We start from the raw sequence: 16,189 nt of genomic DNA, 5'->3' as shown, positions 1-16,189 counted from the left end.
TATAACTGCTCAATAAGACTACAAATATTAACTCAACTGGTGTGTGTTGAACTGGTATTCTTGTAATTGCTCATTGACGCAATTTCTTAAGATGCGAATTCTGTTAAGCTTTGAGCGATCTTAGAAAAATTGTTATATTATATTATACCTCAGTAAATAAAAAATTTGGCAAATGGAATTCTTGAAAAATTGTTATATTATAGTATCCCTCAGTAAATAAATGAAAACTCTAGAGAAATTGTTATATTATATTATCCCTCAGTAAATAAATGAAATTTTAGAGAAATTGTTATATTATATTATCCCTCAGTCAATACAAAATTCGGCAAATGAAATTCTAAATATTGATTGTATTTTTAGTTGAGGTTTCTCCATCAGTTGGCAAATTTCGTAATCGGTAAGTGGTTAAGAGTCAGGTCTTAAAATCTCAAGACCAAGTTAGTACTAAACTGCAAAGTACTCAAATTATCATATATAGTGCAGCTTACATTTTAATTATAATATTCACTTAGATTAATCAAACCATTTTCGCGCCGCAGCTAAAACTTTGGGGCAATTTTGAGTCGCCAACTGTATATAAGCTGAATTAGAATTAACCCTAAGATCGCGCTGGGTGCTAATATGACCCCATAAATGTGCCGCATATGAGTTCTTTAGTAGTTCCATCGTTTCATTTGCAAATTCCGGTTCAAAGAAATACGCCCAGTCGGAAATCGCATAAAAGTCACTGCTTCGGAACACCTTAATGCCTTGACAACGACGTTGATCCGACTGCATAACGGTAATGTTATTCGTATTACAAATGTACGACATAACGCGAGACAAACTAACGGGTCCATTAACGGCCCAAATATCGCCGTTATAGTTCATTTGATAGTCAAGCAAGAAGTACTCGATTATCTTATGTCCAAAGCCCTTGGGCTCTAGTCGTAGAATACTGTTTCCAATTTTGACCTTTGACTCGGCACCCACAAAATTTGGCGGCTCATTCTCGAAGCTCCGCAAGACGACAACATCCATGTCCATGTAGATGCCTCCAAAGCGATATAGAGTCAATAGGCGCAAGAGATCAGAGAGGTTAACCATCAGAAATCTAATGAACTTTAGATATTAGAATTAAGTCAAAACAATTTCATTTACTTCAGACCTGGAGCGAAAAAGTTCGTCCTTTGAGATCCAATCATGTATCGAAGTATTTTTCGCTAATTGCCAGAGATTAACACGACGCAGCTTCACATTGCTGTAGCTCAGAATTGCTTCGGTTGTAGGATCAACTTGTTGTCGAGAGTTTGCACAGGCGAAGAGCACAAAAATATTCATCGATGGATTATGCAATGCAGCCGATTCTATAGCGCAAGCTTCTCGTGATGCCAGATTTAACATATAATATTTGGGATCGGAGCACGGACAGGTGGTCTCCAAGAAGAATATCGATTCTCCCGGCGTTGGCTGATCTTCCGAAAGCAGCACATCCTCAAGTGGAATTGGCCCGCCATCTTCAATGGGCGTGCGATTTTGCATAGCCAAAGAGATTGCATCCATGTAACAGGTATTATATTTAATTGGCTTCTTCGCTGTGTATCGAATCATTGTGATTATAATACACGCATTAATCACCAAAAACGGTAGCATTAGATATTTGGCACTGTTCATAAGGCGAGTGCGAATAGATTTACGACGTTGAAACATGTTGATGCAATCCGAGTGTTGTTAAGCAACTGAACCAAATATCGTCAGACAGAAGTGGCAGGTGCAGAAGAGAGAACATATTAGCACAATTGGTTTAGTAGGTTAAGTAATCTCAAATATGCACATCCAGCTGGTGCAATAACCATCTTTAAATAAATAATTCATGCACGTGGAGACTTTAGCTGTTGTAGCCAAACAATTGATATATTTCCTTTTTTGTTTTACACTTTTTACAATAGCATAATCTAGTAATTTACTCACGAATTAAACACATTTAATTATCGTGGAGACTTTAGCTGTCGTAGCCAAACAATTGATATATTTCCTTTTTTATTTTACACTTTCTTCAATATCATAATCTAGCAATTTATTCAAGAATTTAAAACATTTGATTATTATCGCTTATCACTTTAAAATAATTCTCTATTTACTTTGTAGACCCTTGGACAATACTTCTTCGCAAATTGTGCAAAAGTATTTCTAAAGTCAGCCTTAAGCTGGCATTTATTAGAGTCAGCGCTCCATTGATGTATTATATACGAATCTTTGGCTTCCTCGAATACGTTGCTCTCGTCGCTAACAGCAAAAAAAGTATTCGGATTGAATACCTTAAATCCATGACATCGATGAGCATCTTTTTGCATTTCTTTAATAGAAAGGGTTCCACAAATTTTTTGCATCGTGCGGTTAATAAGAGTCTGCTCATTGCTCTTGGCATGGTAACTTTTCTGAAACTCGCGCAAAAATAGTTTGGCAAACTCATGACCAGAGCCTCTGGGCTTAAGGCTAAAAACCGCATTTCCCAAACTCTGATTATCATGGGCCCCAACATAGTTTAGTGTCAAGTTCTCCAATGATCGCAAGACAATGGAATCCATGCTCAGGTAGATGCCGCCAAAGTGATAAAGAGTCAAGAAGCGCAGTAAATCCAATGTGTATTGCGACTGAAAGCTAACAGAAATAATCCATAAAAATACTTAATAAAAGTTGTTGTAATAAAACATACCTTGAGTGAAGCAGCTCGGCCTTTTTAGCCCAATCTTCGATTGGAGTGCCGTCTGCAAAGCTCCAGATATTCAATTGCCTAAAATGCACATTCCTATAGCTTTGTATGGCATCGAGTAAAGGGAACGTTTCGCCAACTGGCATATGAGTGGGACTTTCAAATAAAACAAACACCTGAAAATGTGGATTGTGCAATGCCGCCGATTCAATAGCGCACGCTTGTCTTGCTGTCAATTGGAGTATACGATGCACATCTCCAGGATGACATCGGATTTCAGGGAAGAATATAGCTCGTCCTGGTGGAGGTTTAACATCTGATAGTATAATGTCCTCTAGACTTGTGGGGTCTATGGCTGGGTTTAAGTTTAGAGCATTCATCTCAAATGGCGGCACTCCATCTATATAGCATCGGTTTATAGGACCTTCTTCGAAGATTGTGAACATGATGAGTACAATAAATTCCAGTCCATGAAATATCAGTATGGGAATCAATAGACTTCGTGCATAGAACAGAAAATGTGTTAGCAAGCTCCGCCAATGAAGATGCATGTCGTTGCAATAAAAATAATGAACTATCACTATGAAGGAAATATACTTGGTGTTGGCTATCGCATTGAGTACTTTTTTAATATTTGTTCAGCTGCATCATGTAATAAACTAAATATTACTCCGTATGAGAAAATATTTTAGAAAAAATTTTAACAATCCTATCTGAGAAAAATTTATCAGTTGCTGCATAGAACATTGAGAAATTTTCTTGAGCATGAAGCGCTATTATGTGTTTGTATTAGATAGGAGCTCGTTGTCTGTCTCATGACATTACTCAGTAACATGAAGTTAAAGAAATATCGACTATCTCGTATCATATAAAAAGCGCTTGGAACAAAAATACTAAAATACTAAACCTATGGCAACGTTTTGGATTATTCATCATTTACTTCCCGGCTTTCGATCCACAGAGTAATTACCAAATGTCCATTTTACGAATAACCATATGCCGTAAAATATTATCACTCCATTGGTTGGATTCCCACAGATTTCGATTTCCACGTAGTTTAGTGGCACATTTTCAAGCTTTTTAAAACAACCATGTCCATGTCCAAAGAGGCCTCCAAAGTTATGCAAAGCCAACAAACGAAGTAAATCAGATGTGTACTATGGTTTAAAACTGTGAGATAAATAACATGAGATGGTAGCGTTAACTTATTTTCCCTGACGATCCACATCCCAATTCGTATATGATGTTCACTTGTCAGAAATGTTGACTTGCTTTTGTAGTTCCTTATAAGTTAAGCATAAGTATTTTTCGGATCTACATACATCTTTTAGATTAGCAAACAAAACAAACGTTGGTAAATTTTGGATTATGGAAGACAGCATTCAATGCAATAGAGTTGGTTTAACCTCTGAGAGTAGTACATCCACTAGAGCATGTTATTCATTGGCTGACAAAACATCCAAGTAATACTGATGCAAATTCATTAGTGGCAAAGTTTCTTAACATATTGAAAGTTCTAAAATGGTATGGGCTTCAACTTGAGAAAAATTAAAAAAATGTAACAGCTATTTAAGCTAGTTTACACCACGCAATTTCACAGGTTCGTGAAACATGTCTTTGCAATTTAGGTGAAGTTATGCAACTAAAACTTTAAGTGAGTAAAAACTTGTAACTCTTTGACCAACATACTGAAAATAATTAATGTTTAATCAGCTGCCCATTTACACAGTTCGACTTCATGTGTATCTAACACACTAAGTGTGGTTCAACTTTCTAAAGAGTTATTGCGACTCATTGTTCGATTTTTATACCTGCTACCCATAGAGAGGAAACGTATGGAACAAGCAGACGAAGGCCCCATAAAGTATAACATATATATTCTTGGTTAGTTCTCACAGTCGATATATTCATATCCGTTTGTCGGTCTGTCTGTCCGTCCGTTCGCCAGTCCGCATGAACATCTATGTAGATCCCAAAGACTATAAGAGATAGAGCTATAATTTGTTTGTCCGCAATTATTATTGTTGCACATAAATCAAGTTTGTGGTAAAATAGAATCGACCAAGTAAAATTTTAAAGCTAGAGTCGCTCGACTGCAGTAACAGTATTTATAATTCCTAATTGGTTGCAACCACATACAAGTTGTAGAAATTATGATCATTAGAAAAAACGGCTGCTGTAGTCGTATCCTAGATGCTTTGGTTGAAAATTTGGTATATTTTATATTCCATGGTATATTTTTACTGTGGTATTGCAATTACAGCCTTCGGTATATATTAGTATTTTTGAAGTATATTATTTAGGTATTTTAGTACTGTTTTACTTTTATTGAAAATGGAAAATAGCATGTATCTGTAGCTTTTATATTATATTTGTATAAATTTTATAATTGTTCTTAAAATTATTTTGAGATTTCAAGTCAAATTCCTTAAAACAAATGTCCTGCAGCCGCATAAGTTTTGGGACAATTCTGTGCGGCATATCTGCCATAAGTAGAGCTTGGACCGACTAGTTTGCACTTCTGCGAACCTTTATTCCATAAATGTATTAAATATGAATTTTTTGTTTTCTCTATTCCATCGTTCAGCATTCTAGGATCAAAAAGGTAAATCAGTTTTTGCAATATAAAAAATGCACTAGCGTCGAATAATCGAACTCCATGGCAACGTTCCCGATTATTTATCATTTCGATGACGGACTTTGTGCCACAGATTTTTGCTAATACACGTTCAATTAGCATTGGTCCATTAAATAGATAATATGTGCCATTGAAAGTTTGTTGAAATTCCCGTAAGAATAATTCGCCAACCTCATGACCAATGCCCGTGGGCTCCAAACTAATCACAGCATTCGAGATAACATTGGTGATCTGGGCACCCATAAAATTAAGGGGTATATCCTCCATGCTGCGTAGCACAACCACGTCCATGTCCATGTAGATGCCTCCAAAGCGATAGACGGTCAGTAAGCGAAGTAGATCTGATGTATGTTCAGTGGGGAAACTATCGAAAACATGGTATGAAATTAGCAATAAAGAATATGAAAACGATTTCCTCTTACCGAGATATGAATTTATTGTCCCTAACGATCCAGTCCTCGACTGGAGTATCCTTAACATACCGCCAAATATTCAATTGTCGGAGATGCACATTACTGTAGCTTCGAATGATATTTAGAAAAGGATTTTCTGGATCTATAACTTTGGGATTAGCAAAAAGAACAAACACTTGAAAGTTTGGATTATGCAAAGCTGCCGATTCGATGGAACACGTCTGTCGTGCTGTTAAATTGATTAAATAATGAGACTGCGAGTTCAGCGAATAACATTTAGTTTCCAGAAAGTATATTGCACGTCCTGGTATGGGTTTTATGTCCGAAAGTAGCACATCCTCTAGATTCTCGTGGCCAGCATTCAAACTCCAGTTCGTGGAGATTTTTCCTGGTAATTCATCCAAGTAGCATTCATGTAATTCATATAAAGTATCACTTTCTTCGAAGATGAATATTATCATTATTTCCACCACATGAAAAACTATTATGGGAAACACAAATTTTAGACAGATCAAGAGACGTGCTCGCAATTTGCGTATACGTAGATTCATGTCTTGGCAATGTGAATGAGTGAATACAACTAACAGCTAAAACAGTTATTATTTTCAATTGGATACTTTTTTTTAATATTTGCTCAACTGCATTTGCTATGCAATGGAGTACTTAATCTAAACATCCGTAGTTGCTTACAATTATTTCATTTTTTAATGCAAACACTTCACATTTAAGTTCTGAAGTTTGCTTAATGGATTACTTTATTCAATAAGTTCCTCCATATTTGCATATTTTTATTAGACGTGTTTCCTAATACCACAATTGAACATTATTGATTACATTATTACAAGGGATTTTGCAAGTAGAACAAACACTTGAGCACTTGAAACACTTAGATGATGTCCATTCAATGGAACAAGCCTGTCGAGCTGTAAACTTCATAATTTACCGGGAACGTGACAATTGGCTATTGATAAAGAATCGATAAAGAATATTATGTTTCCCGGTATGGGTTTGACATTCGAGAGTAGAATATCTTCTAGAATTATGTATTTGACATTTTTATTCGCACTCCAGTTGGCGGCAAAGATGCGAGCAACTTACTCAAGTAACATTAGTTTAAATTAAATATTAGCACAATTCCATGAAAACAAATATTTACAATAAAGTCTAGTTCGTGGAACATCAATATGGGAACTAGAAATTCGACACACCTGTTAAGACTTGTTCGAAATTTCCATTTACGTAGAACCATAACATTGCAGTCTAAACTAGTTACGACTAAAAAATGAAATAGCAACTGTTTAATTGTACATTTTTTGTTGTTTGTTTAGCTGTATTACGTTATTATATGGTACTACTACAAGTGCAATTGAATCCTCTATCATAGCAATTAATTAACCGGACTAATCGAAATATTCTTTAGTTATAGCCAAGACCCTGGGACAATGTCTCCGCGCCAATTGAATGTAGGCAGCATTGGAGTCAACCCTAAGCGATCTTTTCGTACTATATCGATTCCAGATATGAGTCAGATACGAATTCCTTAAGCGTAGCAGCGTTTTATTCGCATATTTTGGCTCAAAGAAATGCGCCCAGTGATAGCCTTGGATCTCAAAGAAGGCTTTGTGATTAAATACCTTAACACCCTGGCACTGATAACGATTTGTCTCCATGAGGCTGACATTATTCGTTCCACAGATTTGTGTCATTACGCTTAAAATGTTTCGTGGCCCATTGTGAGCCCAGATATCGCCATTGAAGTTCTCTTCAAAGTCACGTAACAATAGTTCAGCGAGCTTGTGACCAAATCCGTTGGACTCCAGACCTATAACAGCATTCGATATATATTGTTTGGCCTCAGCACCCACAAAGTTAGACAACTGATTCTCGAAACTCCGCAATACGATCACATCCAAGTCCATGTAGATGCCACCGAAGTGATATAAGCACAATAAGCGAAGAAGATTGGAGATATTATTCATCAGAAATCTACAGAAAATAGAGGTAAATGCAGTAGTCGATATTTTATTCGAACAATTTACCGCAGACCTAGCGCTAAAAAGTTCTTCTTGCCACATCCAGTCCTCAAGTGGAGTATCTTCTCCAAATCGCCAAAGATTGACGCGACGAAGTCTGATGTTCCTATAGCTCAGAATGACATCCATTATAGGATCGAATCGATAACGAAAGTGTGGACAGGCAAATATAACATAAATATCTAGGTTCGGATTATGCAATGCTGCCGATTCAATGGCGCAGGCTTGTCGTGAGCTCAAAGTGCTGAAATTGAAATCATTTTCAGAGCAAGGGCAGCTGGTCTCCAGGAAGAATATAGTCATTCCAGGTGTAGGCTTTTCTTCCGATAACAGTATATCCTCTAGTGGAATTGGACCATTAACTTCAATGGCAGATATGTTCTCGGGAGTAAGCTCCATCGAAGCAGCTATCGAATAGCAGGTGGGATACGCGGAAGGCGGTAATTTAAAGAGACGCATGCTGAGTAATTCACATATATTAATAATAAAAAGAGGAACTATCAGCAATTTCACAAAGTTCCAGAGACGCGCCCGGAAAGTTCTCTGACGTTGAGACATCTCTATACATTGCGAAAGTTGCGGGACTACTGAATTTTCTACTTTTAGTACATGTTATATTGCAGTAATACCGATAATCGAACTATGCTAATATTAGCTCAAGTGTATTGAAAAGGTTACACAGTAACAGTAACGCAGTGATGAAAATAAGATGAGTATTAATTACTGCATATGTGAGTTACAATATCTTAGGTACAGAATTTCAGGGCATTAGCCGCAAATAGCTATAGATTAGCGTTACAAAGACTCACATTCATATAGCTTGGGGTGGAGTTAACGAATGGATTGTCTTGATGATAAGCTGGTAAACAGGAAAATATGATATCCTTATGAGTGGTTGTGGATTCTATAACACGGGAGTGTCATTAGGTCAGACGTAGTAAACTAAATTGAAGATCGTTCACTTATCTTGCGAGTACAGAATGTTTTCCAGTTGCATAGATCTCTCTTCCTAATATAATTTTATGTTATTCGCACTTATTTCCATAATAACCGCTTCCTATTAACATGTGTTATATTGCGAAGACGACTATCTATTAAACTTTATTATAATATCCTCACACATTGAAAATCAATAAAAAAAAAAGCTTTCCGCCATTTGCAACACTTCACGATTCGCATACAGAATGACGTTTGATATTAACTCTAATATTAACACAACTGCAACACCTTGGTTGTTTTACCTGTTTATAATCCTATCTGTTTATAATTCTGAATGAGCCGTTCTCTTTGTTACCCTGTTATGCTGCAATCTTACCTAGTTACTATCCTTAAGATCTTAACATATATCGTATCGTATAATAATGATTACTATTCTCCTGTTTTAATATTATTATTTAATATTTTATTAGCAGCTATAAGATATATTTCCCAGTGGTGGCAAAAACCCTAAGAAAATAAAAGGCCACCAACTGAATGAAGACTGATCGGGATTCAACGCTTTTTATATATATTTCCAAAACTACTTGTTTATTTTTTTTTATTTAATACCAAAAAAATTTTTGATACATATAATAATATTCAATTTATATTTGTATTTGCAGCTATGTGAAATATTTTCCACTGGCTGTTACGACCTTTGGACAATGCTTTTTTGCCAACTGGATGTATGCTGATCTGGCATTAACGCTAAGCGGCCATTTGGTTTTCATATGGTTCCATGTGTGCATTCCAAACGAGGCTTCAAGACGTTTCATCGTTTCATTAGCGTATTTCTCATCAAAGAAGTGGGATCTTTCAACCCAATTTATCTCATAAAAGGAACTGACGTTAAATACTTTGACGCCATGACAAAGATTGCTGTTTTTTTGCATAGCAGTAACATCACTGGTGCCACATAATCGAGACATTATTCGCTCCATCAACCTTGGACCATTGTGAGCCCAAACATTGCCCAAATAATTGCGCTGAAAATCATTCAAAAATAGCTCTGCCAACATATGGCCAAATCCATCAGGCGCTAGGCCAAGCACACTATTTCCAATGCTTATTTTTATCTCTGCACCCATAAAATTGGGGTTGTCGTGTTCCAAAGCGCGGAACACGATCAGATCTTCGTCCAAATAAATGCCACCGTAACGATATAAAGCCAGCAATCGCATCAAATCAGATATGTGGACCATCAAATATCTTAAAGTGGAAAAGGAAATGCTGGTAAATAAAATAGAATTTTGCATTTCAATTCTTACTTGGTGCGAAATAGATCTTCCTTCGTTAGCCAATATTCAATAGGAGATCCCTTTGCAAATCGCCACAGATTAACATAGCGAAGCTTCACATTCTTATAGCTGAGCATAGCATCAAGTATGGCATCAGTTTGTTGACGAATTGTTGGACAGGCAACCAGGACAAAGACATCATAGGTTGGGTGATGCAAGGCTGCGGATTCAATGGCACAGGCGCTATGAGCTGGCAAGTTAAGAATACTATATTCAGAGTCTGAACAATTGCATTTGCTTTCGACAAAGAATATGGTTCGCCCAGGTTTGGGTTTCTCTTTGGTGAATAAAATATCCCCTAAGATCCACTGTTTTTCGTTGGAATTCGGCTTTTGTTCTGCATCCATGTAGCAATGATAAATCTTAGGTTCTCGATTAATTTTTCCGATAAGTAACAGACTACTAGCGATGATGAGACCTAAGAATATTAATCTCCGCCTCCAGCTTATGCAACAGATTAGTAAACGCGATACTTTGAACATATTGACAGCAAGACACTGCAGAAATAACTAAACACGTCTACGGATATATGTAAGTCTTACTACGATTAATTCATTACTTAAGTTTTTTATTGTTTGTGCAGCTGCAATATCTGTAAAGTGCAAAATGAAATTGCGCATAACACTGCTAATTTAACAAGTTCATCACAATTAAATCGATTTTGAAACCTTGGAATTACAAATCGATATTGCGTAGGTCTGACTATGTGCACAACTGAAGTGAGTTTTTAAGTTTTCGTAAAATCGTAATACTATGTGAAAGGAAGAAGGGTATTATAGCTTTGTGCCTCAAAGAAATGCATGTAACGGGCAGAAGAAGTCATCTCCGACGCCATAAAGTACTCATATTCTTGATCTACGTCAATATTCTATTCAAATTTCACATTTCCACTCCGGCAAATCGAAAACGAATAACAAGACTGATAAACTAGAGACGATTTTTGGTATATAGTACAATAATATCTATAGTATTTATGATTCCTGATAATTTTGTTACAATCAGCTAAAAATTGTAGAAGCTATTTAAGAATTTCTTTTGTATGAGAAAAAACGCCTTCCGTATATTTGTGTATTTCTTAGGTATATTCACTTTGCTCAGTTTTGATTTTATTCAAAATGGGTAGCGGGTATATTACAGTCAAGCACAGTCGACGCAATTGTTAACCCAATTTTTTTATTTTTTCTATCTTTTTTTATCTTCATAAATGTTTCTAAATGTAGTGCAACATAGGTAGAATTGGATGAATCACAGAAAAGTTTAGTAGTAAGATTAGATTAGTTGGCGTTTTAACATCGACGGTTTTTGCTCTTTCTCTTTAACCCAAAGCATAGAAAGAGTTGATTGAGCAAGCTCTGAGTCATTATTGAATAGATGGCTAAATTAAATTAATTTAATTTATATACCCATTGCTCAAAGTAATGAACATTTCTTCTCCTTCAATATTTGTTTTGTAATTATACGGAGAATTCGTTAATTGTAATTGATTAACATTTCAAATTATGTAATTAGAAATTCATACTTCATTGGCATATCACCAATTTATGTAGGTGACAGAATTTTATATTTTGGCAGTTTGGCCGGCAGAATGTTTAATCGAGCTTTTTTATAATCTTTATAAAACGGAAATATGTCTAGAAATGTTTGTGTGGCACCATAAGAAGAATGGGAACAAGAATCACAGAAAAGCTTAGCAATATTGATTAGATTAGTCGGCGTTTTAGCGTAGACGGGTTTTTCCTTTTCTCTGAGCATTAATTTTCAAGTAGAACTGGAGTGTGCTAAAATAAGATTCGTTTTAGTGAGAGATTGAATTAATATATTTTTCAATATAATATTAGTGACCTACCTTAAGCGATAAGGTGTTTTATATCCTTAAGAACTTGGCAGATGTCAATCATTTAAATAATTATTATTTAACACATATTTCAATAAACTATGTGAAGTATTTTCCAGTGGCAGCAAAGACCCGCGGACAATGTTGCGCCACCAACTGCATGTAAGCCGAACTAGACCCAACTCTAAAAGGCCAATTAGTCTTAATGTGGTTCCAGGTGTGCATCGCATATGAATCTTTCAGACGCTTCAGCGTTTCATCCGCGAATTGTTTATGAAAGAAGCGAGACCTTTCCGTCCAATTTATCTCATAGAAAGCATTAATATCGAATACCTTAATGCCGTGGCAAATATTGCTGTCCTCTTGCATAGCATTAACGTCATTCGTACCACATATTCGAGTCATCATTCGAACTAACAACTTGGGACCATTGTGAGCCCAGACATTGCCCAAATAGTTGCGCTGAAAATCATTTAAAAGAAGCTCTGCCACCATATGGCCAAATCCATCAGGCTCCAGGCCAAGCACACTATTTCCAATGCTTGTATTTGTTTCAGCACCCATGAAATTGGGGACCTCGTCCTCAAAACTTTGAAACATGATCACATCCTCGTCCAAGTAAATGCCACCATAACGATACAAAGTCAGCAATCGCAGCAGATCGGATATGTTGATCATCAAAAATCTAAAAGGAAATCTGGGTAAGTAAAATGTAAATTTACTAGTTTTTTTTTGTTCATACTCGGTACGAAATAGATCATCTTTCTTTAGCCAATCCTCAATGGGGGAACCTTCGGCAAATCGCCAGAGATTAACAGAGCGAATCTGGACATTCTCATAACTGAGCATAGCATCGAGTATGGGATCATTTTGCTGACGAATCGTGGGACAGGCGAATAACACAAAGACATCATAACTGGAATGATGTAGTGCCGCAGCCTCGACGGCACAGGCCTGATGAGCCGTAAAGTTGAGTATACTATACCTATGATTAGAACAATTGCATTTGGTTTCCAGAAAGAATATAGAATTTCCTGGTGTTGGTTTTATGTCTGCGAATAGTACATCTTCAAGTTGTTGCGGCTCTTCCTTAGAACCTCTCGAATCGTAATCCAGATAACATGAGTAGACCGGGATTTCTGTTTGCCTTATGTCTGTTATGTAGTACACCGCAACAAGAATAATTAGACTAAGAGCCACAATCAACAACAAAAAACGGCGTCCACTTATCAACGTTGAACGTTTCTTCATAATCGCTTTTTCGTGAAAATCTACTACTAAGCGATACAGAATGTGTTGAACGGATGGCGTCTGATTAAATACTGGTCAACCGACGAAGCTAAATTTTGCATTTCCAAACTTTATCAAAATTTCTTTTAAAGATAAACATTTAATCAGCAAAAAAGATACCATTTGTATTATCTGTGACGAAATTTTATTGTGGTCTTTGTATTTTCTTATCTGCCAGCTAAAAAACCATGATTTTCGGTGTCCGTTAAAAATGAATAAAAGCATACCAACAATGGTAATGTGATTTCCGATTTTGTCTATGTGAAACGTTTCCCAGTGGCTGCAAAGACCTTTGGACAATTCTTAGCCACCAACTGGATGTAAGCTGAGGGGGAATTAACGCTTTGTGTCCAATTAGTCTTCACATGGTTCCATGTGTGCATTCCATACGACTTCTTAAGACGCGTCAGCGTTTCATTAACGATTTTCGGAGTCTCGTCAAAGAAATTATCCCTTTCTAACCAATTGATCTCATAAAAGGCAGTAACGTTGAGTACTTTGATGCCGAGACAACGAGTCGCATCCGTTCTCATAAGATTCACATCGTTAGTACCACAAATTACTTTCATCATCCGCACCAGCACATCGGGACCATTGTAACCCCAGACATTGCCCGAATAATTGCGCTTAAAATCGTCTAAAAACATATAAGAAAAAAGACGTCCGTGTCCAGTTGGCTCCATGCCAATCACACTATTTCCAATGCTGTCCTCAGTCTCTGCACCCATAAAATTAGGGGACTCATCTTTCAGGCTGCGAAACATGATGACATCCTCGTCCATGTAGATGCCGCCATAACGATACAGCGCCAGCAGTCGTAGTAGATTAGACATGTTGTTCATCAAATATCTTAAGAAAAATTCAATAAATAATCAAAATAGTAATACGTTTTTTAATTCTTACTTCGACTGAAATAGTGCCTCCGTTTTTAGCCATTCTTCGATTATAGTTCCTTCCGCAAATCGCCATAGATTAACATAGCGAAACTTCACATTCTTATAGCTGAGCATAGCATCAATCATAGGATCAGCTTGTGGGCGAAATGTTGGACAAGCAACCAAGACATAGACATCATGGGTTGGGTGATGCAAGGCAGCAGATTCGATGCCACAGGCGTTATGAGCCGTAAAGTTGAGGATATTATAGTTCAAATTAGATCGCTCGCATTTCGTTTCGATAAAGAATATAGTTTTTCCTGTTGCTGGTTTCTCCTTGGAAAATAAAACATCTTCTAAGATATTCTGATTTGCATCTCCATATGTTGGCACTGTATCCATATAATAATATTTTGCCTTTCGTCCTCGTAGCACATAAATGAGGAGACAACAAATCGAAAACAATAAGAAAAATCGCGGACCTAATTTGCGATAGAGAGCGTTGAAAACTTTCTTTAAATGGAACATGTTACTGCCAGGTAAGTTCGAAAAGAACTGAATATATGACTTGGCATTTGAAAAATATTTCCCAAAAATGCAAGAGACCAAGATTAGAGATTGTAATACATTTTTTTATTTATACAATTGGACGAATAGTAGAGAAGTGAACTGCTTAACAGATGTTTATGTCTAAGAAATGCTCTCCCGCTTTTGTACGTGGTACGATGTTGACTTGCCGAAATACTCATTTTCAGTGCTGACGTGAAAAAAAACTATTGTATGAAGCTCTTGACGTGTGGGCTAATAAAAGTCTTAAAACTGGGTTATTTAACATTTTTCATTAAGTAAAAGTAAAATTTCCCATCGCTCGCCAGCGGGAGAAAACATAAGAACCGAACACTGTTGTACTAATTGTATGTAACATATTGGTTTATTTCTACGAAAAGCAACTATTTATTATTCTAGATTTAGAAATCTGTTCCTGCTGCTGCTGCATAGGTCTTGGGACAATTGGCTGAAGCATAACTGCCGTAAGCATTGTCGGTACCTACTTTGAAAAGTTTCTGGTAGGACGACTTATTCCAAAAATGTATTAGGTACGAGTCCTTGGTCTTCTCTAATGTATCGTTCTTAAACTCGGGTAAAATAAAATGCTGCCACTGTGGCCATTGCAATGGGTAAAACGCGGTCTCATTGAACACTTTAAATCCACGACAGTTTTTGGGATCTTCTTGCATTTGCTTCATTGAAGTGTGGTTGCAGAATCCTTTGACCACGCGGCTTACTAGAGTGGGGCCATTGGACACATAAACATCGGCACTATAATGCTTCTGATAGTAATCCAAGAATAATTCAGAGATCTCGTGACCGATGCCTCTGGGCTCCACACTGATCACAGCATTGCCGAGGGTGACATTATCGTGGGCTCCCACATAATTTAGCGGTACATGCTCCATACTGCGTAGAACCACAACATCCAAATCCATATAGATGCCGCCGAATCGATATAGGGTAATCAAGCGCAGCAAATCGGACATGTGTTCCGTCAGAAATCTAAGTGAAATTAACATAATTAATTAAGAAGCTTGGAATATTGTTTACTATCTTACTTTGATTGGAAGACATCGCCTTTTTTAACCCACTCCTCTATGGGTGTATCTTTGGCATAACGCCAGATATTCAAATAACGCAAATTTATATTCTTGTAACTTCGAAGCGCATCAAGTATGGGATTCTTTTGGTCATCCGATGTATAGGTGGGAGTTGCAAATAATAGGAAAACTTGAAAATTCGGATTATTCAAAGCTGCCGATTCAATAGAACATGCTTGTCTAGCGGATAAATTGAATATATTTGGTCTGTCACTTGGATGACATTTGGTTTCATGAAAGAATATACTTCTTCCCGGCGGAGGTGTTATATCTGATAGCAAAACGTCTTCAAGTCGTTCAAGTCCTTTAGTTGAGCTCTCGCTTAACGAGTCCATATAACAAGGATATTGGAATACTTCAGCTGGACTTGTTTCTGAAGTACAATAATAAAGGATAATAATAAAAGCAATTATCGATAACAGAATATGCCGCCGACGGATCGAGGAACCAAATAGAATAGTCTTTTGATGTGACACCATCTTCACG

The 16,189-nt window shown here is 36.8% G+C and overlaps 7 protein-coding genes across 10 annotated transcripts; all 7 read right to left on the bottom strand.

The window, feature by feature from the left end:
- Positions 1-356: 356 nt before the first annotated feature.
- Positions 357-1,697, bottom strand: LOC132798260 (lactosylceramide 4-alpha-galactosyltransferase-like). The gene is made up of 2 exons (XM_060810050.1): positions 1,148-1,697; positions 357-1,093 (listed from the first exon to the last, which is right to left on the bottom strand). The coding sequence occupies exons 1-2, from the start codon at positions 1,687-1,689 to the stop codon at positions 514-516; spliced, it is 1,122 nt and encodes a 373-aa protein (XP_060666033.1). The 5' UTR covers positions 1,690-1,697; the 3' UTR covers positions 357-513.
- Positions 1,698-1,939: 242 nt separating this feature from the next.
- LOC132796822 (lactosylceramide 4-alpha-galactosyltransferase-like) lies at positions 1,940-3,241 on the bottom strand. Its single transcript, XM_060808136.1, has 2 exons — positions 2,696-3,241; positions 1,940-2,640 (listed from the first exon to the last, which is right to left on the bottom strand). The coding sequence occupies exons 1-2, from the start codon at positions 3,136-3,138 to the stop codon at positions 2,100-2,102; spliced, it is 984 nt and encodes a 327-aa protein (XP_060664119.1). The 5' UTR covers positions 3,139-3,241; the 3' UTR covers positions 1,940-2,099.
- A 1,770-nt stretch (positions 3,242-5,011) lies between these two features.
- LOC132798627 (lactosylceramide 4-alpha-galactosyltransferase-like) lies at positions 5,012-8,351 on the bottom strand. Of its 4 annotated transcripts, none has more exons than XM_060810557.1 (3): positions 7,783-8,351; positions 5,753-7,729; positions 5,012-5,694 (listed from the first exon to the last, which is right to left on the bottom strand). In XM_060810557.1, exons 2-3 carry the CDS (start codon positions 6,292-6,294, stop codon positions 5,121-5,123), a joined length of 1,116 nt encoding a protein of 371 aa, XP_060666540.1. In that variant the 5' UTR covers positions 6,295-7,729; positions 7,783-8,351; the 3' UTR covers positions 5,012-5,120. The 4 variants fall into 4 exon arrangements, with proteins under 4 accessions (XP_060666540.1, XP_060666539.1, XP_060666541.1 ...); XM_060810556.1 differs by having other exon boundaries at positions 7,790-8,351; XM_060810558.1 differs by lacking the exon at positions 5,012-5,694 and having other exon boundaries at positions 6,505-7,729.
- A 1,026-nt stretch (positions 8,352-9,377) lies between these two features.
- LOC132786048 (lactosylceramide 4-alpha-galactosyltransferase-like) lies at positions 9,378-10,569 on the bottom strand. The gene is made up of 2 exons (XM_060792438.1): positions 10,023-10,569; positions 9,378-9,963 (listed from the first exon to the last, which is right to left on the bottom strand). The coding sequence occupies exons 1-2, from the start codon at positions 10,532-10,534 to the stop codon at positions 9,378-9,380; spliced, it is 1,098 nt and encodes a 365-aa protein (XP_060648421.1). The 5' UTR covers positions 10,535-10,569.
- Positions 10,570-11,601: 1,032 nt separating this feature from the next.
- Positions 11,602-13,137, bottom strand: LOC132798841 (lactosylceramide 4-alpha-galactosyltransferase-like). The gene is made up of 3 exons (XM_060810829.1): positions 12,629-13,137; positions 11,899-12,571; positions 11,602-11,830 (listed from the first exon to the last, which is right to left on the bottom strand). The coding sequence occupies exons 1-2, from the start codon at positions 13,135-13,137 to the stop codon at positions 11,986-11,988; spliced, it is 1,095 nt and encodes a 364-aa protein (XP_060666812.1). The 3' UTR covers positions 11,602-11,830; positions 11,899-11,985.
- Positions 13,138-13,425: 288 nt separating this feature from the next.
- On the bottom strand, positions 13,426-14,490 carry LOC132798842 (lactosylceramide 4-alpha-galactosyltransferase-like). The gene is made up of 2 exons (XM_060810830.1): positions 14,080-14,490; positions 13,426-14,025 (listed from the first exon to the last, which is right to left on the bottom strand). The coding sequence occupies exons 1-2, from the start codon at positions 14,451-14,453 to the stop codon at positions 13,434-13,436; spliced, it is 966 nt and encodes a 321-aa protein (XP_060666813.1). The 5' UTR covers positions 14,454-14,490; the 3' UTR covers positions 13,426-13,433.
- Positions 14,491-14,705: 215 nt separating this feature from the next.
- Positions 14,706-16,189, bottom strand: LOC132798222 (lactosylceramide 4-alpha-galactosyltransferase-like). Its single transcript, XM_060810001.1, has 2 exons — positions 15,662-16,189; positions 14,706-15,605 (listed from the first exon to the last, which is right to left on the bottom strand). Exons 1-2 carry the CDS (start codon positions 16,180-16,182, stop codon positions 15,020-15,022), a joined length of 1,107 nt encoding a protein of 368 aa, XP_060665984.1. The 5' UTR covers positions 16,183-16,189; the 3' UTR covers positions 14,706-15,019.

This window comes from Drosophila nasuta, chromosome 2L, assembly GCF_023558535.2.
Source record: "Drosophila nasuta strain 15112-1781.00 chromosome 2L, ASM2355853v1, whole genome shotgun sequence".
NCBI lineage: Eukaryota > Metazoa > Arthropoda > Insecta > Diptera > Drosophilidae > Drosophila > Drosophila nasuta.
The sequence above is the reverse complement of the archived record's forward strand: the minus strand, read 5'-3'. Positions and strand labels throughout refer to the sequence as shown.